This window comes from Suillus fuscotomentosus (genome assembly GCF_016647785.1).
Source record: "Suillus fuscotomentosus strain FC203 chromosome Unknown F5891scaffold_186, whole genome shotgun sequence".
NCBI lineage: Eukaryota > Fungi > Basidiomycota > Agaricomycetes > Boletales > Suillaceae > Suillus > Suillus fuscotomentosus.
In genome coordinates, this window is record NW_024539698.1 from 46,421 (window position 1) to 70,101 (window position 23,681).

Below are 23,681 nucleotides of genomic sequence, written 5' to 3' on the forward strand. Positions count from 1 at the left end.
TTTGAAGTCTGCTGATAAGCGAATGAAATCTGTTTGAAGGAGGAGCCCATGCGCGTCGTGTGCCAGGAATTAGCATCACCAAAAGTCCCAAATCTAGATATGGCAAGCGCTTGCCATATCATACGACAACACTGGGGAACAGATCCATCAGACAGGCCAGGTACCACCAGATCAAATTTGTCCAGATAATGTCTGCTCCTAAAACTGACTTTCTGCTCGCTGGCCATCATCCTGCTGAATTTTCCGCCACACGCTGGCTATATCTAAGTCATGCTCACCTTTCGTTATCTAGATGTTGTAAAGCCCATAAACTGGTTTGATGCTCGATGTCGTATTGTCTGGTGGCTGCGTCTAAGTCATGCCAAACTAGATATTGCAAGACTTAGAAACTCGTTTGACTCTCAATCACCAGTCATCTCCTGAACATCCCATCATCTGTTGGCCAGCATCTAAGTCCTGCTGAACTTCCATCATCTAGGTATTGTATGAACGAGACGCGCTCAGTTGCTGAACGTTCACCTATATGCTAGTTCCTGCTGATGCCTGATCAGATCTGTCATACAATATAAGCACATATCATTCTGCTCGTACAGTAGTAGTTGAACATGTAAAAACACTCATAACCAGGGAAGTAGTACAACTTGAACTGAGGATGGTCGCAGTGCGGCAGAAAGCAAGTAGGATTAATATTGAAGATGCTGAGCAAATATGAGACACTCTGAGAGTGATAGTAATGATGTGCAACGAACGAGAGGAGGGCATAATCATGTCAAAACTGCATTGTTCATTCAGACGAGTCACTAGGCACAATAGGAGTAAGAACCAACCTGAATGCATCACTTTCTGCCCTTGCGTGTCTTCTTTGAGGTTGTGGTAGTCTTGCAAGCCTTCCTAGCACGCTTTGATGGAGCAGGCATGTCAGTCTCATCTTCAGTGAGAGGATCGTCATCTTGAAACTCCCCCAACATTCGTTTCAGAGACTCTGGGTCAATGGAACTAGGTGTCGCAGATGGAGATGCGAGGGGCGGAATTGGTGGGTCAGCAGCCTTGGATTGTCGCATAGAAGTTGGGGGCACAGCAGTGTCTTCAGCGACGGCAGCAGCTGGGGTAGCAGCTGCATTCTCGGGCAATCGTGTCTGAGTGTTAGAGGCAGTTAGTATTGGAGAATGATAGAGTAGATTCGAACCTTCTGATGCACAGCCACCATGCACATTTCGTGCTGTCTCTGCATGACAACAAGGTCATCGTCTTCATCATCCTCGGTCAAATCAATCACGATGAGGCCATGCTTGTTACCAAATACTGTTCTTCACAAAATTAGTGCGATGCCAAGGTAAGAGCAAAAATGGTACTCAACTGGTTCCACCACTGAAGCAGCGACTCTGCCCATGTTTGATCAGGTGCCTCTCTGATTGCCTTGATGAAGCGGGTGTATGCTTCATTGTACTTATAGCAACCATCGGTTTCATGCCACTTGTCGCGCGTGGCAATACTGAATCGGCTCTATGACATTTGTTAGATAGTCATTGAAATATATTAGAGCACGTACCTGGACGAATGCATAGGCAATATGTTCAGGCTCAACCTTTTCCATGCTGTGTAACTTGGCATTACATCCACGACTCGGAATAATCTCTCCATCTGGAACGAGCGCAGATGATGGAGATGTAAATATGTGACGAAAAACCTAAATACTACATGAGATGTTGTTGATAAGGTAATAGTAAGCTTACCCGTTTCAAATAATAGCCCTTTGAAAATCCCTCCTGAACATTGTCTGGGTCGAAGTCTTTTCCTGGCGGAGTACCTTCATATATAAATGCAGGCCATGCAGCGGAGTGAATCCTGATAACCCCATTCTGAAGTTTGGCTTGTACCCTGAAAGTCATCAATAAGATGATGAACAATCATAGAATTCATACGTACTTTTTAGGGTCCTCATGATATGCTTTTGCATGCTTGATAGGGCACAGCATTGCAGCGAGTTGAGGGTGGTTCACACCAAGTAATGCGCGGGATTTGTTGTCAGCGTAAATCGGAGGTTCCAGCCCCTTGTCTGAAGGGTCTGGGGCTGCATACTGCGCTACACAATTCTTAAGGTGGCTAGCGTCGTCAGAGCGTGCCTGACCCATAATGACTTGCATCTTCTTAGGTTTAGAGGTAAGATCACCAAGGGTACATCACCAGAGGCTTACCTCGGTAAGGATAGCGTGCAGCTCCGTCTGTTGTTTGACGTTTCCATGCGCAAGTATGGGGCTCCAAGTAAGATCTTTGAGTAATTTCTCATGTGTCGTTCTTGGGCATCTTTACCCCTGTAAACATGGTAGTTAGGAAGTGAAAATAATGGAATGTCTAAAGTCATACACGTAAGACAGGACTTGGTCTTGCTGCGCCTTGACATCTTCATCTTCTGAGTGACCCGACACCTTAGAAGCCTCTTCCTCTTCCATTAGCATCGCAATACGGAATGTATCAGTTAAGCTACAAAACATATCGATGGCACGAGGGATCCAGTGTGCAAAGTGCAAGCACTGTTCCCTCGCGGTGATGCTGCCTTTCCTATTGGTAAAAGGTGACGCAGTGCCTTTTGCATATCATCAAGTCAACTTACCTTTGGTTATTTACCGTGCTGCGAATATAATAGATCAGCTCAGTTAGTATACCAGGTTATTGTGCGACCACTTACTTGTTATGCTTTGCTTTAGACTTGGCCTTTGGATCTTGTGTTGGTGGCGACGAGGCATCTAAGCTGGAGGCCAACTCAGACTCAGAGCCGCTGTCCAATTCGGATGGTGTCAGTAAGCGAGTGGCCGCACTGGAAGATCTGTGAGCAGACATGAGAGAAAATGTGGGAAGACGTTTGCATCAAACGCTCACTGACCACCACACTAGTACTACTAGTAGCATTATCATAGTTGCGGTACCATCAGGTACATCATACACTTAACCATTTTTGTCCCAGGTAAGGTCGCCGCTCCTGAAACGGGATTTTTTTCAGGGAAGGGAGGTGGGGTGCTAATCCGGATCATTACCTTACAATAAAAAGTGGGGAGTGACCAGACGCTAGTTATTAAGCAATGAATCAATAAATCTATATGGATATAATTCAGCTCACCATGCTCCACATACTTTGGGATCCGACAGAGTGACGCATTACAATGCAGGGTCAATAATGACCCAAAAGAATTTCTGAAATGGAGCACAAGTCAGGCTAAGTCCCAATAATTTAAAAGCCTTACACTTGACGGAGTAAGCAAGAAACATGTCATCTGACTGTGACACCCTTAGCAACGACTCCCGCCCCAGCGACTTCAATGATGGGCTTGAGGCAATCTTAGCGAACACTGACTTATTTGAGAACCATTCAAACAGGTCTACTCCAGAAAGTCACCAGGGATGCACTAGGCATCCTGGCCATGGGCAAGGCGCTCCAGTATATTCATGTGGATGCTATAAGCATGATACGCTATCCGGAGGGTTCAAACCTGATGACTGGCCTCCTAACACAGCACGAACAACCAGAGCCAGTATGTATCTATGGATTATAGTTAGCTGCTTTGACGACTCCGATTTCAGCAGCTAGAAGCTCCAAGTCAAGATGGTCTTGAAGACGCTGATGAATCTCATCGAAAGCGAAAAAGATCTGAAGATAATGGTGTGAGTGTGCTGGCTCAATTTTTCAGCCGATGCACTCACAACTTACATGCAGACCCCATGCAACTTAGGCCGTGACGTTACTAACGCACGAGCAACGTCAGTACCTATCATCGAACTTCCGCCTGAGAAACGCAGGAAGATCGGAATATTTGAAGGCAGATTGGTGGCGAAGGTCATGCAGGAAGTTGTGGGAGTGCATGAGGCTATGAGTAGGATCGAAACAATCATCAACAGGCAAAATGAAGTTCTTCATGAAATCTGTAACGCTATTGAAAACCATGGGATGTGAATTGTTGTATATAAACTCACCGTACTAGTGTAACAACAATCAGTATTTTAACGAAGGTGCATGCTGTTGGGCTGATAACAATGGGTAATGTCGAAGATACAATCCTCAAATATTTTCGAGGCCTGGCCAGTGGATGAGCGTGACAGAAACGCCCTTGAAGAAGTTCTTCAACTGCCTGAACTGCGGCAAATCTGGGCAGAGGTCCAGTGCATGAAGGTCGTTCTGCTTGAGAACAGCAAGAGCGGCGGTCTGAAACCTGCCAGCCTGTGGATGAGCGTGACAGAAACGCCCTTGAAGAAGTTCTTCACCTGCCTGAACTGCGGCAAATCTGGGCAGAGGTCCAGTGCATGAACATTGTTCTGCTTGAGAACAGCAAGAGCGGCGGTCTGAAAGCTACCCTGCTTGAACCTGAGATTTAGATTTACATGAGTGTTAAGTGAGACAGGCTTGCTTACATGACCGCTGTCGACACATCAATGTTCTTTCCAATGGTAGGGTGAACACTCCTGATAATTGTATGTTGGTCAAATGTGTGTCGCCACAGAGATCCTGAGCTTACTGGAAGTATCCGTGCCACAGTTCTAAACCTTCACCCAGGGTCTGTATCCCGGCATCTAATCTCTTACGAGTTCTTGAAGGTAAGGGGCGCCTGTAATGATCTTCTTGAACGTCCGGAGCATCTGGTCCTGCATGTCTTTGGATCTTGTCACTGTTAGCAGTAAATAAACACAAAAATATCACTTACATGTTAGCTAAGAGAGTACTGTGTGTCGTCTGCATTAGAATCATTGTCCAAGTGAGCATGTGCATCCTCGATGATAGGTGCAATGCGAAAGACATCTTTTGTATGGCTAATATGCAATATTAGTCAATATATGCGTGCATATAGGTGAAAAAAACTTACGATCATGGACATTTAGTAGTCCAGACAGTTGCTTTCGTCAGGCCAGGGTCGGCCCGTTCTACTTGCACCTGAGCAGATGGCACCCGTTGTGCAGGAGTGATAAACGGTCCGCTAAGACTCAAACTCAATTGATTAGAACAGACGGGACGGACGGGACAGGCCGGCATGGACGGACGGACGCTGATTCCCTCATTATTTGTACATGTTGACGCATTTACTGCTTGACCGGCATTTGCCGGCGGACTTCTGAAAAGTCACATGCAACATTTCGGACTTCGTCAGAAACTCCATCCTCGACATCTACAATTCTTTGTTGGCGGCGGCGGCCTCCTCCTCCTGCTTGCGCGTCTCTTCGGCTTTTGCAGCCTCTTCCACCTCTCCGAGTATGCAGGAGCTCGTCTTCGAGCTGTTTCCTGTGGGCTGAGGGACAGAGCAGGGCGCTGGATATTGTAGTATCGGTGAGCGTCCTTTCTTTTCGGTTTGCTTAAACTCCCCTCCCTATGAAGCCCGGTATGGCCCGTCCCCGCCCCGAGGCTGAGTAGTGGAGCGCTGCTTCCCCTTCCACCACATCCACCTATTTTGACCGTTTTCTTTCTTTCTTGCTCACTCTCTATCTAGATTACGTCCTGACCAGCGACTGCTGCTACCCAAGGTCGCGAGGTGAGATCGTCCCTTCAATTCATCTGCATCACCAACACTAACGTCGTCCTGTCCCTCAGTGTCATTTCAACGCCGACGCTCCGTTCAAATCCAGGTCGGATTTGCTCCGTGCATTCAAGCCTTCCTGCCATTCCTGTATCCCGCCCTCAAAGCACACGAAGATACCCGGTGAGTTTTTTTTTATTCTTATTTTTATTATATTTGCACTTCACTTCCTGGTCCAACACGCCTCTAGGAGGCGACTCTGAGCATTTAAGCCTGACAGTTTTTAACTTTTATCATATCGATTCCTACTACCTACTATGTGTACTGACTTCATTTCTTGTACTAGGCTATCTATCTTATTTCCGGCCTGACTTCTGGCCGACTTCCACTGGCAAGGCCCTTCGTCGCATCTCATAAGGCGCTGCTTCCGTCCGCACCAAGGGCGAGGCAGGCACAGGTAACGTTGTTGAGGCGGTCCGCCACCAGCGATCGGTCATGAGTGAGATCCGAAAGGCTAGCATTATGAACGCCGCTGGGGGTATTGCCACATTGAGAGCAAAGTGCTAAATATTATTTATCTTGGCTGACGCTTCCATACGATATATATATTTAATATTAATATTATCAGCTTTGATCCGACCCAGGACTAACATTGAATCTTATTCAATAGCTCCGAGTGGGCCGAAGTTCCTCAGCCGCTGTCCGAGTCGCATCGCTCCGAGTCTGAGCCTTTCAACTCTTCGGTCAAGATGGAGCAGCCCTGCCTTGCCTGTGGTAAGACCTTTCACACACAAAGATCGCTCTCTGGGCATCGTTCCCGCTGCTTGCAGAACAAAGCTCTGAAGCTCTCGGACATTTTACACTGTGCCATCAAACGGCACAAGTCTAACGATGGAAGGAGGTCAAAACGGCCTTGGATTGAACAGGAGGAGGTGATGCAGGAAGCGAGGGATGGTGAAGCAAGGGCAATGGATGATAGTGGGATGGATGTGGATGATGATACAGCCGTGGTAGATCAGGTATGTTTTGTCTGGATCGTTAGAGCCAAATCTTACAATGCACTTACCAATTCCAGAATATTGGTGATCCATCAAATGTACCTCCAGCCCCTACGATCACATCAAAACGTTCTGGACGCACTATTCGCATGCCACGTCGATTCGTTGACTATCTTCCGGGCACACGTACACACCTTGCACACATACCTTCAATTGTTCAACAGCGACATGCAGGCATGTCGGGTAATGAGAACGAAGCTCCCCAAAGCTGCATTGCTTCGTCACCCCAGCCGTCACCACCACCCTTTGATCTACCTGATCCTCCCCAGCCTATACCCTTCCAAACACAACCAGATATGTTCGGTCTGTACAGCATATATCCAATGCGCCCCACTCTGGCCCCAGAAGCTAACTGCACACTAGAGGGCGTCACAGATGCTCTGACCCTTGAGGGTGCATGTGCTACCCCTCACAGAGTGCACCCAGGAGTCTCCTCCCCCGAAATCAGTGATGATGATCTGTTTGGAGCATTCACAAATCTGTCATCAGCCCTCTTGATGGCCTGGCACTATTCTGGCAGTAATGCAAAATCAGCAACTGAACTCAATCGCCTTGCTGAGTTCCTTCGTGATCCCAGTTTTAAGCAGGCTGACTTAGTTGGTTTCAATCACACACGCGAGAGCAAACGGCTAGACGATTACCTTGATGGTAGATCCAATCCCTTCCACGAACATTACGGCTGGCAAAGGTCTACTGTCAAGATCCGCTTACCCAACGAGAAGGCTAAGTTCCCATCAGAGACCGACACTCCTGAGCTCGCAATCCCTGGCGTTTACCACCGTTCTCTAGTTGATATCATCACGCGCGTGTTCGAGGATGATGTGTCACTGCATTTCAACATGACTCCATTCCGCCAGTACTGGAATACCCCAGATAATCGAACACTGGAAGTTTTCTCTGAATCCTATGCCTCCCCTGAAATGGTGAACGCTTAAAAAGAACTGAATGCTCTTCCCCGAGATCCTGATGACAAACTCGAGCGTGTCATTGCCTCACTAATGGTCTGGTCAGACGCCACCCACTTAGCAAGCTTTGGAGACGCATCTCTCTGGCCACTTTACTTATTCTTCGGTAATCAGTCCAAATATACACGAGGAAAGCCTATGGCTCGTGCGTGTCACCACTTGGCATATATTCCCAATGTATGTATACATCTCTTTACAAACATATTTTACTGAACCTACCTGCAGCTGCCACATAATTTACAAGACGTTTATGTGGATATATTTGGTGAACCAGCATCAAGTAGCACGTTCACGCACCTCAAACGCGAGTTGGTTCACGCAATTTGGGAGTTAATTCTTGATGGAAAGTTTGTGGAAGCATATAAGCACGGTATTGTTATTCACTGTAGTGATGGGATTACACGAAGGGTATTCCCTCAGTTTTTCTCATACTCCGCAGATTATCCAGAAAAGTGAGTCCTACCTGACATTACTTGGCTGATATTGATGCATTACTCGAGGATACTGCTCACTAGTATCAAATTTTTGGGGCAGCGTCCATGCCCTCGCTGCCTTGTTAAGAAGACCGACATTCATATGATGGGAATGGTACTAGACATGAGGCGCCGGGTCACACAGGAGCGCACTGATAGCCTACGACGACGGCAACGAGTGGAAGAGGCTCGGAAATTGATCTTCGAAATTGGAGCTCCAGTGGACGGCAGTCGTGTCAAGGCGATTCTTAACGAAGAATCATACGTGCCAATTCGTGTAAGTGCTACTATATGCCTATTAACATTCACACTGACTGATAATTATCATTAGAACACATTTTCTGCACGACTAGCAGACCATGGCATCGACATGTTTTCACTGTTTGTGATTGACCAACTGCATGAGTTCGAGATCGGCGCTTGGAAAGCACTTTTCACGCACCTGATGTGAATCTTGCATGCAGCTGGAGGAATGGCAGTGCAGAAGCTAAATGAACGGTAAGTCATTTTTTGATGTGGTGCATCGGTGCCAAAGGCACTCGCCCACTTGCAGATTATGTATGCTAATATCCTTTCTAGATACAGAGGAGTCCCTACATTTGGTAGAGGAACAATTCGCCGCTTTCACCATAACGCTTCAGCCATGAAAAAATTGGCCGCTCGAGACTTCGAGGATCTTCTGCAGGTCAGTAGCCATACCATTGATATCGCGTATCATCTGAATTTTCTGTCAGTGTGCTATGGCTGTATTTGAGAATCTATTGCCCGAGCCTCACAATACCATAATCCTTGACCTTCTCTTTGACCTAGCGTCATGGCACGCATATGCGAAGCTTCGGATGCATACCACCGACACACTGGATTTTTTCGATATTGCCACCGTCATACTTGGTCAATCCGTTCGCAAGTTCTACAAGACTACATGCAATTACTACTTCACAACTGAACTTCCTGACGAGTATGCAGCACGAAGTCGTCGAGAGGCTGCATTAGCTGCGAAACAAAATGTAATGTCCACCGCTCCAGGGAAGAGAAAGGCTGGACCAAAGTACAAGTCCCTCAATATCTCAACATATAAATTTCATGCGCTAGGAGATTATGCTAACACAATTAGGCAAAGGGGCACGACGGACAATTATACTACACAGCCAGTATGTTTCATATTGATTATCTAGTATCATTCTCTTATATCCCTGCTTAGGGCGAACTTGAGCATCGACATGTCAAGAGATGGTACCCAAGGACATCAAAGAACAAGAAGACCATGGTTGCAACGATGACACGCCTGGAAGCGCGTGAACGACTTGTTGCAAAGGTGCTAAATCAACGTCAGAAGACCCTGGCATCTGTAATGCAGCAAGAAGCGCGCAAACGCACATCACCCTCAGCACACTATCACATATCAAAGTATCCGAAATGCTCACATGATATATTTGCATGGGTTGGTGAGCATGACGACCCGGCAATCAAGGTGAGTACCCAAAGTATTTTCACATCCCCTACTAACTTCATGGCCTTGTAGGACTTCATTCCACGTCTTAAGGATCACTTACTGGCACGACTCCGTGGCATAGATTACTCTGGTGACGAGCACAATTTCTCTGATGAGGACAGGAATCAGGTGATCATTGTCAACAACCAACTCCGCGAGCACAGCATACTGCGGATCAACTATACAACTTATGATATGCGAAGAGAGCAAGACTCAATCAATCCTCGAACACATGCGGATGTCCTGATGCTCTCGCATGAGAACGACAATGACCGACACCCTTATTGGTATGCCCGCGTCGTCAAGATTTTTGATCTTGATGTCTGGTATCGTGCTCAGGGTGCCACCAGCGTATGGGCCCCAACTCGTATGAATGTGCTTTTTGTTCGTTGGTTCGGGCGTGACATTGAATACAAAGCTGGGTGGTCAGCCAAACGACTCTACCGCATTGGATTCTTCAAGCATGATGACCCTGAAGGCTTCGGTTTTGTAGACCCTGACCAAGTAATTCGGGGTGTACATCTGATTCCTGGATTTGAACACGGACACACTGACACTCGGCTTGGGTGTTACGCACTCAAATAGATCTGTTATGCGGAGCCCTAAGAGGGGCGTCGTCCGCTAATGTTCGTGACGTAACCGGAAGGGTCCGGTGTAGCGACTGAGACTGGCGACGTTGAGTCGGCAGATATCAGAGACGCGCGTGTCACGTGACTTCTAAGACGGGTGTCTTCAAAGTCACTGACGTTCTCAAAGTAAGGACAGTCTTGTCCAAACGATGAGGTAGTCGATCGAGGTAGACTTAGGCACGATGAGCACCTAAGAAAAGATACTAGAGACTGAAGCTGAGGGGGCTTCAGAAGGAAGTATGTTCGAGGGAAGATTGAGTAGATTCAAGTTAGGGAATCTAGTACAGAGTGATCGACTACTTATACTAAGTGGAAAGGGTTAAGGGCAAGGCTACCGTACTGTAGGTAAGGGCAAAGGGGAAACGGAAAGGGTATAGGTACGCTGGTAGCAGAGCCTGATTAGTGATGTAAGGTCGAATGCGGAATGAGACCGAGAAACGTTGGAACGAGCCAACGGTAAATGATACAATGTGCAGCATGCACGAGTCAAAGGAAAGATAAGACAAGATAAGGAAAGCCACATTGGTGGCACGAGTCAGGACGAGTCATAGCCCAAAGGCACGTGCGCACGTTGGTGCGATAGGAGGGGGACGAGGGACAGGAACGGTCCCGAGGATCCGGTCAACGGATAGTCGGTAGAGAAGTATGAGCCGGAGGCATATGAGGGCGAGGACGAAGGGAAAATGATAGGGGGGCCATGTAGCCAATGTTACTTGTAACATTGGGCCTTTGTTTGGATGTGCTACGGATGATGACAATACAGACTTCAAGTATTTCTACGTGAATCAGTATGTATTCTCTATATATTGATATCACTCTGCTAATACGTCTACCCAGTTTCGTTGACCGCGATATGTTCATGCGCTTCCGAGGAGGTGGTGTTGGTCACAAAGTAACACGAGAGTGGGATGAGTTTTTGCGGAACGACGGTGCTGTGCCATCACATGAGGAAGAAGACGTTCAGCTTGACCCGGAAGAGTCTGACATGGAGGATGAAGCTGTGGATGATCATGACAGTGATGGGAGCGCACATGAAGACCCAGGCGACGATGAAGAGAATGAAGTTTGGGTTGACGAGGAGCTAGATGATGATTTTCTTGCACGTGAGGGATATGGCGCCTTATAAACTGGTGAGGATCATATCTGCTTTTCCTGTGTATCAATCCTCAACTTTCGTACCTGCATTCACAGAGTTGCTCCAATCTATACTGGCGAACTTGCTCACACCAACTTTGCTTCTCCGCACTCATGTCAGGCACTCATAGGTTTTATCCTAGCTTCTGTATCTATCCCACAATCGTCATTGCATGGCCATCAAACATAGGGTGATGTCTTGCCAGTGGGCCTAAGTTCTTGCTGCATCTGCCGAGTCACTGGTGGCCTTACATTAGCTAGCTCCAGGTATATCAGGCATCAGTCGGGCTGCAGGTGGTATAGCATAGTAGATCATAGTGCATCATTAAAATTTCATTATGACAACTGACTTATCATGTACTCGTCAGCCTGAACATTCTCCATCTATTGCATGATTCAGCCTGATTGTGAATATGAAAGTGATATTTGGTGATCTGTGCTCGCCATACATGAGCTAGACAACCACGGGACCAGAATCCCTAATCAGGTGGCGTCAGGTTTTTGGACTTTTGGTGATGTATTAGTCTTGGTCGGACAGAGGTTCACTTGACGCTACGGTTTGACGTAAGTAGTTCCCATTTCGAGAATTCAGTCTTATAATAAGTCACGCGATCGTGACAGACGCGTTTACGCGCCGTTGAACCGCGGGATCCCACCTCGGACATGCATATGGACAACATATGGATGATTCAAACTTCCGAAGGCCATCCACGCTGGACCTGTCAACGCTGGACACATGCAAAGTTTCTAGTTGCACTGGAATTCTGGGTCACTTAGCGTTACGTACGCATGTTGAAAGCGCACATGACAATCCTCAGACCTCGCCACTAGCGCTCAGTATTCAGCTGTGACTTTTATAAACAGCTGCAGTTGAACTGGTCGCATCTTTAACCCGCGCACATTGATTCATGGCCTTTTCTCGCTACCTTATCATCCTGGCACTTGTCACAGGATGCATCCTTCCTTCTGGTGTTCAGGCTCTCTGGCCCATCCCAACTACCCTCGAGACCGGCATGACTACCCTCAAAATCTCCCCCACATTCTACTTTGATGTTCAAATTGAAGGCCCGCCGTCAGATCTACGTGACGCGGTCGCGCAATCACAGCACTATCTCGAAAACGACAAACTTGGACGTCTCGTCGTAGGACGCGGCTCAAATGACACTAGCGCACTGGCTACCGCGAGGACGCTTTCAAAGTTGACGCTGTCGCTCGCGAGTGGAGTTGCTGCAGAGCCAATCTCTTCAGAAGCTGTCAAGCCCCTGGGAACCCGTAGTGAGGAGTATGCACTGATCATTCCAGCAGACGGCTCGGCTGCTACTTTGACGGCGAACTCGACGTTAGGCCTGTACAGAGGACTCACCACTTTTAATCAGCTTTTCTACTATTATGGAGGAGTAACCTATACTTTACTCGCCCCGATTTCTATCAAGGATACTCCTGCATATGTGAGCAGCTATCCCTTACACTTTGACGTCTGGTGCTGAACCCATATACGTAGCCTTTCCGGGGATTAGGACTGGATACCTCGAGAAATTACTACCCGGTCTGCGACATTCTGCGAACGTTGGACGCGATGAGCTGGGTGAAGGCGAGTGCTTTCCTGGTGTCTCGTCTTATCGTCCCTCACAAGCTATACAGATCAACACTTTCCACTGGCATATCACGGATAGTCAGAGTTTTCCACTCGAAGTCGCACAGTACCCCGAGCTCTCCATCAATGGTGCATACTCTCCTCAAGAAGTTTACACAGCGAGCGATGTCCAATACATCGTGCAGTATGCTGCTGCAGTACGTGTTTCCTTTCATCGTGATCTTTTGTTTGCTGATGGTATTCTCGCAGAGAGGCATCGATGTTATGATGGTCAGTGTTCATTAGTTAAATTTGTAAATAACTCTGAGCACTCTAACAGGAAATCGATACACCCGGCCACACCGCTATCATTGCAGCCACTTACCCCGAATATGTTGCATGCTCTGATGCTAGCCCGTGGGCAGACTTTGCCAACGAGCCCCCTGCCGGCCAGCTTCGTTTTGCACTCCCAGAGGTCATGAACTTCACTGCTTCCTTACTTACAAACGTCGCAAAGGCCCTCCCTTCGCACTATTTCAGCACCGGCGGCGATGAACTTAACACGAACTGTTACGCCAATGACTACCTAACGGAGCAGCAGCTCAACAGGACCGGCATGACGCTAAACGGTGCTCTTGACACGTTCACACAGACCACTCACGGTGCATTGATTGCCCAGGGAAAGACGCCCGTCGTGTGGGAGGGTATGCGCTGTGTTTCTTCCTTTGAATGACAGTATTAAATGGAGACCGCGGTCATTCAGAAATGGTCCTCGATTGGAATATTACACTCTCAAACGAGACTATTGTGATGTAAGTATAATGATATCATGATCTGACTTTGCTGATTCAACTGTATTGAAAGGATTTGGATTTCTTCTGCAGATGCTGCTGCAGTGGCAGGAAGGGGTTTCAGGATCATCCACGCACCATCAAATTACTTCTACCTGGTCAGTTGACGAGTTTTTCTACAGGACACAACATCCTTATTATCCCAGGATTGTGGTGCTGGTGAATGGCTGGGAGACGACCCAACTGGGTTAGTCCTCGTCTTGTTGAATGTACTCGATCTGAACTGACATCCCTTGGGAGAACAGAAATAGCTGGTGCGACCCCTTCAAGACCTGGTCCAAGGCAAGTATGAATGTCGAAGATAGCCACGCATCTCACAATGTTTCGTTAGGCATATACCTTTGATCCGTTGGCAAACTTGACCGAGGCGCAGTACGAACTTGTTCTCGGAGGTAAACACAATCTAGTCTCAAAGTTAAACCAACCTTTCTGAGAAATCTGCAGGCGAGCAAATTCTATGGAGTGAACAGTCTGGTCCTCAAAATGTCGACCCGATCGTGTGGCCACGCGCTGCAGCATCAGCAGAAATTTTCTGGAGTGGGAAGCAGCCCACTGGTGCTGCGCTCAACGTCACCGAGGCACTTCCTCGTTTGCATGTAAGTAGTGTTTCTTGATGTGGAAGTACTTCGATGACAGATGGACGATACAGGACGTCAGGTACAGGATGGTACAGCGCGGCATCAAAGCCATCCCACTCCAGCCGCAGTGGTGTGCACTTCGACCGGACGCATGCGATATATACGCTTAATTTAGAACTTGATCCGAACTCTGGGTTTTTTCACGATTGGTCTTGGCGTTAATCAGTCTGCGCCGTTGCTTACAAGATTTGTACAGCTCTCATTCACCCAAAACTTGACTTATATCGAGAAATTCAAATTTTCACCAATAAATTGTATCCGTACTACGTGTATATAGCGCCACTAGAATTCTCAAAATAGCAGGTAACAACACCCAACGCAGGCAATGTCTTTAGATTTACATGAAACCTTGTTTTGAGTCCTGACTCTACCGTACCCCAGTGATGCATCAAGCTTTACTTATTCCCGAAGTCCTCCTGGAGATATTCGCTTATAATATGATACCATCTACTGAAACAACATCGACCCAGAAATTGTTTGCAGCGCTTGCAAGGACATGCAAAATCTTCCACGAGCCTGCGATGGATTTGCTGTGGACTGAAATCCATGGATTAGAACCACTGCTAGGCTGTGTAGCGAGGCTACATCCACTGATATATCATAATGGCACAAGGGTCAGTGCACGACTTCATTACGCTTTGTTCGTTTCTTTTCGGCTCACTGAGCGTCTACATAATAGTGGGACGACTCGGACGAGCCCTGGGCGAAAGGTGTTGAGCCATTATCTGCCCGTGAGGTCCATCAATTTCTGCGTCACTCCTCCCGTATACGCACATTGGACATACAATCTGATCATCCACACCTTCTATCTGTCATCCCCGCCGAGGCATGCGTATTTCCGAGGCTAAAGTCATTAAGTCTTTCCACCACATATTTGAACCTTTTTCTGCCTCACATGCTGCACCGATGTCATCTATTGAGCATCGACAAGGGTCTCCAATCTTTTGTGACACGTTGCATTGCTCTGGAGCATTTATGCATCTACACTCCCATAAGTGATGATGGTGGCAGGACAGCGGATGAACTGTCCCCCCTATCCGATAGGATTCATTGGTGCACGCGACCTGTGACTCTTTCTTGTCCAATGCTCGACTTGGCAGCATGGAAACACCTCTCCCACCTCCCTACCCTTCGCAAATTGGAAATTGATCAAGGTTGTAATGACCCTCCTTCGCTGCCAAAACAAGATATCGTGAATTTATCATTCCTTAACATCACAAGCCTTTCCTTTCGAGAGCTCTACGATGCTGGATACATTATCACAGTCTTGCGACACTCGCAATTTCCCTTGCTGAAAGAATTCAGGTTTGAAGCAAACTGTCTGTCTTCAGAAGAGACCGAGCAACTCTTTCATGCTCTGTCCCACTGCAAAGCGTGTCAGACTCTAGAAGAAATCTCGATATGTTCTTATGACAATGTAGTCGTGGAAAACGACGAATTTGTGACACCAATTCCGCATTTCCTTTGCTTCACACAGCTCCGAACTCTGAAGCTTATGTTTAATAATTTCTACATCTACCTGGACAATGATATGCTCTTGCAAGCTATGTCTAGTTGGCCGCACATCCGCACTCTGGAAATCATCGACTCTATTCTTTCTTCCGAAGTCACCCTCCGTGGATTATTCACAGCGCTCGGTCTATGTCCACAATTGCATACACTACAAATTTCAATCAAGATTGCAACTATCGACATCGATCCTGATGCTGAGCCAATACAACATACTACCTCCCTACGATCATTGGATTTGGAGTCATCCGATTATCAAATGGCAGATGCTGAAACTATCGCTCACATCATTTCCGCCTGGCTCCCTTGTGTCGACGAAGTTGAAAGCATATTTTGTTTTATTTGGGGTAAAGTTAACAGGTGTCTTAAATCTTTCAGAACGGCTACTGCGCCGCGTGTCGTGGGAGCCTCCTAGAATACTATTTGAGTTTGGAATACTTTGAGTTCTTTCATTCATTTGTTATCGTTGTCGTCGCTGTTGACCGTAGTTATAAACTGGTGTGTTAGTACTTCTGCATAATCGCCAAGGACCCACTGGTTCACTGTCATTAGTACGATTTCCAACATCATGACAATGTTCCGGCTTGGGGTGGAGCTGGGGTGTTTCGCCTGTGAATATAGGCATGTTGCTTGAAAGGTTTGTCGAGGTAGTTTCAAGAGTTGGAATTGTACGAAATGGTTATATTATCACACAATATGGCGCTTTCCCAAGTATGGTATATGCGTGTTTGAAGCACATCGGTGCACCCTCAGCCGAGAAAGTGGTGAGGACTTGATATATCGGAAAAATCTGAATTATCTGAGCACAAGATACCTGAAATCCCCCTATCATGCTGACCAGGCCTGGCTAGGCAAGCCACCATGGTAGGGCCTGACAATGCCTGATGCATGATGACCCTCAATGGACTTATGATCGGCATACTATCGGTAGCACACTGAGAGCTTGGTTTTTCTATAAAGGACAAATGGTTATTGCTTAGTAATCAAGCCCTCTCCTGGTGCTCCCAACGTGCATGTCTTCCGTTCCAAACGGTGCAGACATCTCTGCTGGTACTCACCCGGATCTGTCGCTCGGGTCATTTGTATCAGGTCCCAGTACACCCGGCAGACCACTCCGTGTTCCGTCAATTTCATCACCTGCTCCCAGCAACGGTGATGGCCCAGACACACCCCTTCCACGCGCACGACGTCCAAGACAAAGCGCACCAGGAGGAAAAGGCGCTGCTTTATCGTTAAGAGACCAAGAAAAGGTAAACCAAACACCGCCGCCCACTGACTCTGTCTAAACTAACCTACACAACAGCACATCGACTCTCTCAAAAAAGAAAACTTTAACATCAAACTACGCGTTCATTTCCTCGAAGAGCGTCTTGCGCAGCTTGCACCCGACCAGATAGATGCTGCTCTCAAACAGAACATTAATCTCAAGATCGAGGTCCAACAACGCGGTCTTGAGATCAAGAAACTGAAGAAACTCGTCTTGGAGCTTGAGCGTGAGTTGGAGCGTCTCCAGCGTGGCTCGACGCGCGACCATGATCTGGAATCGCGGCTGCACGAGCGCGAACGCGACTTGGAGACACAGCTACATGAGCGGGAACGCGATCTTGAGATGCAGCTTCAAGAGCGCGAGCATGAGATCAGGGAGTTGAGGAAGACCCAGGTCATCATTGAGCGCAGTGGGGACGACTCCATAGATCCCAGTTATGCACGGAAAGTCGAGGATCTGCGTGCTGAGAATGAAGAACTTCGTCATGAGCTCGAGCAGCGCGATCAACTTCTCATTGCACGCGAGGAGGAGAACGAGGCACTTGCTGACCATGCTGATCGGTTACAACTGGAGGTCGAGGATTTGCAGCGACGGAGAGAAGCGGAAAGCATTGAAAGGAGCGAGAGTCGGGCTCAAATAATTGAGGAGAGAGAGGAACGTGAGGCTGTGGAGGACGATCTCAACTCAATCCGGGATAAACTTGCTGCCGCCACTATCGAGCTACAACAGAAGGAGGACGAATTGGAGCTCAAGAACAAAGAGATAGATGATTTAATCCAGGAACATGATCGCGTCGTTGATGTTGTCGAGGAGGAGTGGAGGGGTGAAGTCGAAGAGGCCAGGAGTCAGGTTGAAGAACTCAGAGATGTTTGTTTCGTTGTCCTATTTGTCTTCTGTCTCTCACTATCGCATAGGTCCTCGCAGAACGCGAAAACGAAGCAAGAGAACTCCGCCTCAATATCACAGAGCTCGAAGCCAATACCAACGACCTCCATGCCAAGTTCGAAGCCACACTCGCACATCTCGAACAAGAAGCAGAGGAGAAAGATGCCGAGCTCCGCGCTGCGAACGAGGAGATCGAGCAACTCGGAAAGCAAGTATACGCACTCGAGGAAGATGCAGATCGCATGGCCGAGGATCACGAACGTCAGAGAGAGGATGACGCAGTCGAGCGCGAAACACTAGAAGCACTCGCGTCTGCGCTCAAAGATGTACGTTCATTTTTGTCTCTCACTCGAATTTCAAAAGCTCACTATGCAACAGAAAGTCTCAGGACTGAAATCCCAACTCCAAGACCTCCAAGAACTCTACGACCAATCTCTTCAAGACATGCACGCACACCGAGCCCGTCAGGAAGAACTAGCGGGGCACATCGAAGACCTAGTAACCCAAGTGAAAAGCGAACAGGAAGCTCGAGAGAGTCTTGAGCGCGAGTTCGACGATGTCGAGAAGACGCACGAGTCTGAGCTCCGACGCGAACGCCGTGCACTCGAAGACAAAGACTCCGCACTGCGCAACACCCTCGATGATCTCTCACGCACGCAGACCCTCCTCTCACAACGCCAAGGCGACCTCGAAGCCGTCCAAAACGCACTTCGGGATATGGAACAACGGTCCAAGGAGCTCGGGGAGACCCATACGACCGCGCGGTTCTCGTTGCAGCTAGAAGTCGACAGGCTAAAACGTGATGTCGACCGTTTAGAGGACGAACTATCTCGTACGAGGAAAGATGTCGGCGACCGAGAGGGTACGACTCGTGATCGTGAAGATCTGATTCATAAACTGCGGCTCGAAGTACAACAGCTCACCACACAGCTCAACACCCAAACTCAAGCGCGTCTCGGTCTCTCAGAGAAGCTTGACAGCGCGCAAAGCAGTCTCAAGACGGCTGAGGCAGAGTCGTTTGGGTATAGGACGAGAGTGAATGAGCTGGAGACGCGTTTGTCTAAAGACCAGCGGACGTTATTGAGTGCTGAGAATCAATATCGTGATCAGCTTACGGAGCGAAATACATTGCTGCTTACGATATATCAATACATGGATAAGATTCTCGGGGTGGATAAGACTCCCGTAAGTTCTTCCGTTACTCTAACACGCGTCACTCACAAAAACATGTTATTTCGCAGAAGAAAGGCAATCAAGCAGAAACGAAGCCCTTCACTAATTTCAGTGTTTTCCACGACAACCTCATCACACGACTCAAAGCTCTATCCCAGATCCAACTCGACTTTGAAAAGCGCGTCAAAGATGCAGAAGGGAAATTCACTGACAAGCTTGCTGAGATGCGGAGGCAACTTGATGTGCGGTGGAAACAGATCGATAAGTTTGAGTCGAGCGTAAAGGCGTATGGTGAGGCAAAGTCTACATGGAGACGGAAGTTCACTGCAAAGGAAGGGGAGATTGAGGGGTTGAAGGTGGGTATTTTTATGAGCGTTTTTGATTTTACGTTGACTTTGATTGATACTCTTACTCTCATCTACGAAGGCCACCAACGCAGAATTAACCTCACAACTAGTGACGTCTCGACGACCAACCCAAGGCGACTCCCAAGAAACAAAGACGCTCCTTTCCCGCGCAGTAAATGCTGAGAAACGCCTAGTGGTGGTTCAAAACCAGCTCCTCCTAAGCGAAGAGAAGATTTCGAACATAAACCAAAAGACGACTACGGCTGATCAGAAGTGGGAGGCGAGGGTGAAGGAGTATGAGACAAGGCTGAAAGCGGGGGAGGAGAAGTATAAAAGGGAGAGGCAAGGGGCGAAGGAGAGGGTGTTGGAGTTGGAAAATCAGATGAGGTTTGTGTTTTTTCCTCCTCTACCTTTCCTCTTTTCCTCCTTGCATGTCCAAGGTCTTGTGCTGACGATTTGGCATGGCAGGAGTCTAGAACGCCAGAACGAACTCGCTCAAAAACGGAGTGCGCAACTGGACAATGTGGCAGAGGCAAATAAAGGTCCCTCGCGGCCACGGTGATGATACCCTCCTTGCTGTTTGCCGTGTCTACGATGTTCACCCTTATGGGTGTTTTATAGCGAAGGTGTGCTCTTGCTTTCGTTCGGTTCTTGACGTCGCAATTTTGTATTAATTAGTAACATACATCTCATGTATTTTTCTTTCCTTTTTTTGCTCTGGGACAATGATCGTTGACTCGCATAGTTTAAAAGTGTGCATGATGACGGTGAATTGCTGCTGGATCACCATTAATCACGTAGTTGTCTGCGAACTTCGTAACATACTCAGGATACTCAACGAGCGTATTGATCGGGAAATTCCGTAGGGGAAGTAGAACTTATTTTGGTCACTTACTAGCGATCAATCGGACCTTGCACGATCGAGGTACGTTGCTGATATTAATATCTTCCGCGCTATCCACGAGACTTCAAGCACACGATTCACGATGGCTTCAGACTCAGAAGAAAGCCCTATGCTGGAGCCCACCGCGCATGAATCTATCTATGACAGATTCGTGCCACATCAAAAGAGGTGGATTCTGTTTCACGTGTCCTTTGTGGGTTTGTTGGCTAGTGAGTACTGGCAGTTAAGGTCACGGTATACTGTCGACGTGATACTTACGAACATTGGTTAGTGTTCGTCCAAGTGACGTTCGTGCCTTCCATCCCTCAGATAGCTAAAGATCTCAACGTAACGGATGCTGTCGTCAGGTGTGTGTGATATGCACATATGATATGCAGCAGCGATCAACCTGTTTTCCCAGCTTGGCTTTCAGCCTATCGATCTTTGCTAATGCCATTGGAGAGTTGATTTGGTCTACTTATTCGTCTTTCTGTACGTGCATCCACTGCGGCCCCTTGTCTTTGTACTCGTGGTAGTTTTCGAGTTCAACCCCAGTCTTTCAGATGGTCGCCGACCGATATATCTCTGGGGAATGCCGTTTCTATGTGTTGGGAGCTGTGGTGTCGCCCTGTCCGCTTCGTTGCAGAGTCTGTTATTTTGGCGATTCGTCCAGATGTTTGGATGCTCTGGGGCGTTGTCGTTGGGGGCTGGGGTAATTGGTGACATCTATAAATTGGAGGAGAGAGGAACTGCTATCGGGGCATTCGTTAGTGTGAGGGATCGTTTATGATTGAATGGTTCCTCTAGTTTGGTACTGACACTACTATCTCAGGTCACAATCATCGGGTACGCTGTTGCCCCGTTTGTTGGAGGTAAACGCATTCTGCATGTTTGTGGCCGCTGGCTCTAGCAAATTTAAACAGGTGCGGCAACACAGTATTGGTCCTGGCGCAATTTGCATTATTCCATTGGCGCATGGGGATTACTCGAGATGCTTTTCATATACCTCTCGTTTCCTGAGACGACCCATCCCGGCACATTGGGCATCGATAAACTGCCATCCAGAAGATCGATGCATATCGCATGGATTAATCCTCTGAGCAGTCTTTGGTTGCTTCGCAGTCCGAACCTGTTCGCGGTTGTGAGTGCATTTACCATGCGCTAGTACAAAGTCTTCATTTTATGTGAGATATAGATGCTCGTGTCAACTATAATAACCAATACTAACTATAGTGGGTTGTTACTTGTTACCAATCGTGCAGTGCAATCTCACAAAAAGTGTAGTTCTCCTCGTACCGCTAGCGTATACTATTGTAAGCTGGCAATTGTCTTCCATCTCGCATCCTGATCGCAGTGTAGGGCGTCCGGTATGGAATCACGAACGAGGCCATCATCGGCGCGTTTTTCCTCCCAAACGGACTGGGAAGCTTCAGTATGTGCAGAGCATTGTGATCGCAATGCACCAACACAATCTTTGACAGCCGGAGCTCTGATCGCTGGCCGCCTATCAGACACTGTAGTAAGAAGATGGCGGGAGAAGCGCGGAGGAGCGTGGTGTCCCGAAGACCGCTTAAGAGCAGCGTGGATCGGAGGGTTTATCGTTCCATTGTCTATCGGGGCGTCAGGGCTGATTACGACGTATATTGGGGGCCCAATCGGCCTTGGGCTGAATATATTATGCCTCTATGCGAATGGAGTGGGGGTAAGCCCTGCCAGCTAGAACTTCATTCCGTGCATAAAGCAATTCATTGATTTCATAGGTCGACTTAGTGTTGAATCCTATCAACACTTATAATGTGGACGTAATGCATTCTCGAAGCGCAGAGGCCACAGCTGCTTGCATGTTAGTCTCCATGATATTGCGTGACCATCAAACCTGAACACGTTCATTTACCTATCAGGGCGAGTCGGTCGCTCATTATGTCTGCTGCCACTGCTGTTATTGTTCCATCGATCGAGCGCATGGGTGTTGCGTGGACGGACATCATCGCGGCTGTCTTTGCAGTCATTGGACAATGGTAAGGGTCTTTTTGACTGTAAAATTGGTGATGCTGATATTGCACTGCTTCAAATTTTCTGTCGTAGGATCCTTTCCTTGACAATTCGCTATGGCGATCGCATGAGGGCGAGCATAGATGTTGGTTTCTCGACACTGGAGAATAACTGACGGATTCATCTTCGTTTATCTGAAGGGAAGCATTGTATCAATATATGTAGCAGAATATACTCGTCACCATTGCCAATAGGCTGGTCTTTCGTAACGACTCAGAGCCACCTGGAGTAAAGTTGACTAAGAAACAAGTTGGCAACTACTCGGCGCTCAATTACACCTGCAACTTCGTGCTGACAGGTATATGTAACAGCTTGCGGCAAATCATGAACTGAAATCCTACGATGCTCCATATTAATCACTGGTCAGTGATTCCGAGAGGTGAGGTGATATGCGGTCGTTTCCTCTGTTGTGGCGCGAGTCGGATTGATACCGTGATCTGTGCTAATAGTTTCTGTATGCTCGTTGGATACTGTGGGCGCGTACAGAGTTAGCACTCTTTGAGACCAATAATATCATACCATCTCGAACACAGAACGAAGGCGCTGGTAGATATAGAACACCTTGCACTCTCTGAAGGACTCGTAACTCGTTGGGAAGAATGTATTTCAAAGAGTAGGTCTGGAGAATCCAATTGTATTTATCTACATTAGCCACGGCAACTCGCACCAAGCGACAAGCTGACGACATGGATCTATGTAGCAGGTCAGTCTCGCAACCAGGATGAGTCAAGGTCTGTGTCGGGTGCATACTAGAATAAACATTGCTGAGACTTTCGGATAAGTCGCGGTAAATCGAACCATAAATTGATAACCTATCGTCCACCATAACAAGTCATGTAATTCGCGATACATTGTAATAGAGACATACGGATCTGATTTTGGACGCGCACAACGTGCACTTGCAAATTAATTTACAATCAACTCACGCATGCAGTCCGTCCTCTCTCAACACCAAGGCAACTCGAAGGTGTCCAAAACGCGCATTGGGTGGGAATAATGGTCCAAATAACTCGGGAAGACGCATGGTACACAAGACAGTACAATTTTTCTTGCTGCTAGAGGTCGGGGACGAGATGCCGATGGTCTTGAGGATGAACTTTCACGTGAGTGCGAAGATGTCGGCTGAGAAGTATGACTCACGTATCATGATCGTGAAGATCTGATTTATAAACTGCTGCTGAAGTACAACCACTCACCGTTTAACACCTAGACTTAAGCGAACCTAGGTCTCTCAGAGAGACCGCAGAAAAATCTCGA

At 47.6% G+C, this 23,681-nt stretch overlaps 7 protein-coding genes across 7 annotated transcripts; 5 read left to right on the forward strand and 2 right to left on the reverse strand.

Annotated features, from left to right (window-relative positions):
• Positions 1 to 1,694: 1,694 nt before the first annotated feature.
• On the reverse strand, positions 1,695 to 2,132 carry F5891DRAFT_966377 (uncharacterized protein; the record flags this gene model as incomplete). The annotated part of the gene is made up of 2 exons (XM_041376223.1): positions 1,695 to 1,878; positions 1,927 to 2,132. The coding sequence occupies 2 exons, from the start codon at positions 2,130 to 2,132 to the stop codon at positions 1,695 to 1,697; spliced, it is 390 nt and encodes a 129-aa protein (XP_041217087.1).
• A 1,284-nt stretch (positions 2,133 to 3,416) lies between these two features.
• Positions 3,417 to 3,946, forward strand: F5891DRAFT_987922 (uncharacterized protein; the record flags this gene model as incomplete). The annotated part of the gene is made up of 3 exons (XM_041377963.1): positions 3,417 to 3,527; positions 3,577 to 3,657; positions 3,710 to 3,946. The coding sequence occupies 3 exons, from the start codon at positions 3,417 to 3,419 to the stop codon at positions 3,944 to 3,946; spliced, it is 429 nt and encodes a 142-aa protein (XP_041217088.1).
• Positions 3,947 to 4,051: 105 nt separating this feature from the next.
• Positions 4,052 to 4,786, reverse strand: F5891DRAFT_1199396 (uncharacterized protein; the record flags this gene model as incomplete). Its single annotated transcript, XM_041368750.1, has 5 exons — positions 4,052 to 4,210; positions 4,255 to 4,354; positions 4,402 to 4,452; positions 4,506 to 4,655; positions 4,692 to 4,786. The coding sequence occupies 5 exons, from the start codon at positions 4,784 to 4,786 to the stop codon at positions 4,052 to 4,054; spliced, it is 555 nt and encodes a 184-aa protein (XP_041217089.1).
• Positions 4,787 to 11,781: 6,995 nt separating this feature from the next.
• Positions 11,782 to 14,617, forward strand: F5891DRAFT_1166945 (glycoside hydrolase family 20 protein). Its single transcript, XM_041365443.1, has 13 exons — positions 11,782 to 11,810; positions 11,868 to 12,694; positions 12,748 to 12,837; positions 12,888 to 13,037; positions 13,090 to 13,110; positions 13,160 to 13,523; positions 13,583 to 13,631; positions 13,684 to 13,768; positions 13,817 to 13,857; positions 13,916 to 13,952; positions 14,002 to 14,062; positions 14,115 to 14,266; positions 14,320 to 14,617. Exons 2-13 carry the CDS (start codon positions 12,155 to 12,157, stop codon positions 14,416 to 14,418), a joined length of 1,689 nt encoding a protein of 562 aa, XP_041217090.1. The 5' UTR covers positions 11,782 to 11,810; positions 11,868 to 12,154; the 3' UTR covers positions 14,419 to 14,617.
• Positions 14,618 to 14,668: 51 nt separating this feature from the next.
• On the forward strand, positions 14,669 to 16,292 carry F5891DRAFT_186582 (uncharacterized protein). Its single transcript, XM_041370834.1, has 2 exons — positions 14,669 to 14,922; positions 14,988 to 16,292. The coding sequence occupies exons 1-2, from the start codon at positions 14,692 to 14,694 to the stop codon at positions 16,230 to 16,232; spliced, it is 1,476 nt and encodes a 491-aa protein (XP_041217091.1). The 5' UTR covers positions 14,669 to 14,691; the 3' UTR covers positions 16,233 to 16,292.
• A 520-nt stretch (positions 16,293 to 16,812) lies between these two features.
• Positions 16,813 to 20,083, forward strand: F5891DRAFT_1218447 (uncharacterized protein). The gene is made up of 6 exons (XM_041369362.1): positions 16,813 to 17,067; positions 17,121 to 17,951; positions 17,999 to 18,295; positions 18,348 to 19,154; positions 19,211 to 19,498; positions 19,569 to 20,083. Exons 1-6 carry the CDS (start codon positions 16,831 to 16,833, stop codon positions 20,049 to 20,051), a joined length of 2,943 nt encoding a protein of 980 aa, XP_041217092.1. The 5' UTR covers positions 16,813 to 16,830; the 3' UTR covers positions 20,052 to 20,083.
• A 91-nt stretch (positions 20,084 to 20,174) lies between these two features.
• F5891DRAFT_1218457 (major facilitator superfamily domain-containing protein) lies at positions 20,175 to 22,539 on the forward strand (the record flags this gene model as incomplete). Its single annotated transcript, XM_041369363.1, has 13 exons — positions 20,175 to 20,602; positions 20,665 to 20,740; positions 20,794 to 20,864; positions 20,909 to 21,144; positions 21,205 to 21,244; positions 21,296 to 21,513; positions 21,568 to 21,604; positions 21,657 to 21,685; positions 21,732 to 21,804; positions 21,854 to 22,074; positions 22,133 to 22,215; positions 22,274 to 22,390; positions 22,458 to 22,539. The coding sequence occupies exons 1-13, from the start codon at positions 20,476 to 20,478 to the stop codon at positions 22,537 to 22,539; spliced, it is 1,410 nt and encodes a 469-aa protein (XP_041217093.1). The 5' UTR covers positions 20,175 to 20,475.
• Positions 22,540 to 23,681: the final 1,142 nt, after the last annotated feature.

What these genes read in the sequence shown, in the direction of transcription:
- F5891DRAFT_1166945 (XM_041365443.1), top strand. Translation starts at nt 12,155, where the DNA reads ATGGCCTTTTCTCGCTACCTTATCATCCTGGCACTTGTCACAGGATGC. An exon ending in GACGCCCGTCGTGTGGGAGG is followed by an intron (nt 13,524 to 13,582) that starts GTATGCGCTGTG and finishes GCGGTCATTCAG; the next exon opens with AAATGGTCCTCGATTGGAAT. An exon ending in AGGCACTTCCTCGTTTGCAT is followed by an intron (nt 14,267 to 14,319) that starts GTAAGTAGTGTT and finishes TGGACGATACAG; the next exon opens with GACGTCAGGTACAGGATGGT.
- F5891DRAFT_186582 (XM_041370834.1), top strand. Translation starts at nt 14,692, where the DNA reads ATGCATCAAGCTTTACTTATTCCCGAAGTCCTCCTGGAGATATTCGCT. An exon ending in TATATCATAATGGCACAAGG is followed by an intron (nt 14,923 to 14,987) that starts GTCAGTGCACGA and finishes TCTACATAATAG; the next exon opens with TGGGACGACTCGGACGAGCC.
- F5891DRAFT_1218447 (XM_041369362.1), top strand. Translation starts at nt 16,831, where the DNA reads ATGTCTTCCGTTCCAAACGGTGCAGACATCTCTGCTGGTACTCACCCG. An exon ending in AGGTTGAAGAACTCAGAGAT is followed by an intron (nt 17,952 to 17,998) that starts GTTTGTTTCGTT and finishes ACTATCGCATAG; the next exon opens with GTCCTCGCAGAACGCGAAAA. An exon ending in TCGGGGTGGATAAGACTCCC is followed by an intron (nt 19,155 to 19,210) that starts GTAAGTTCTTCC and finishes GTTATTTCGCAG; the next exon opens with AAGAAAGGCAATCAAGCAGA.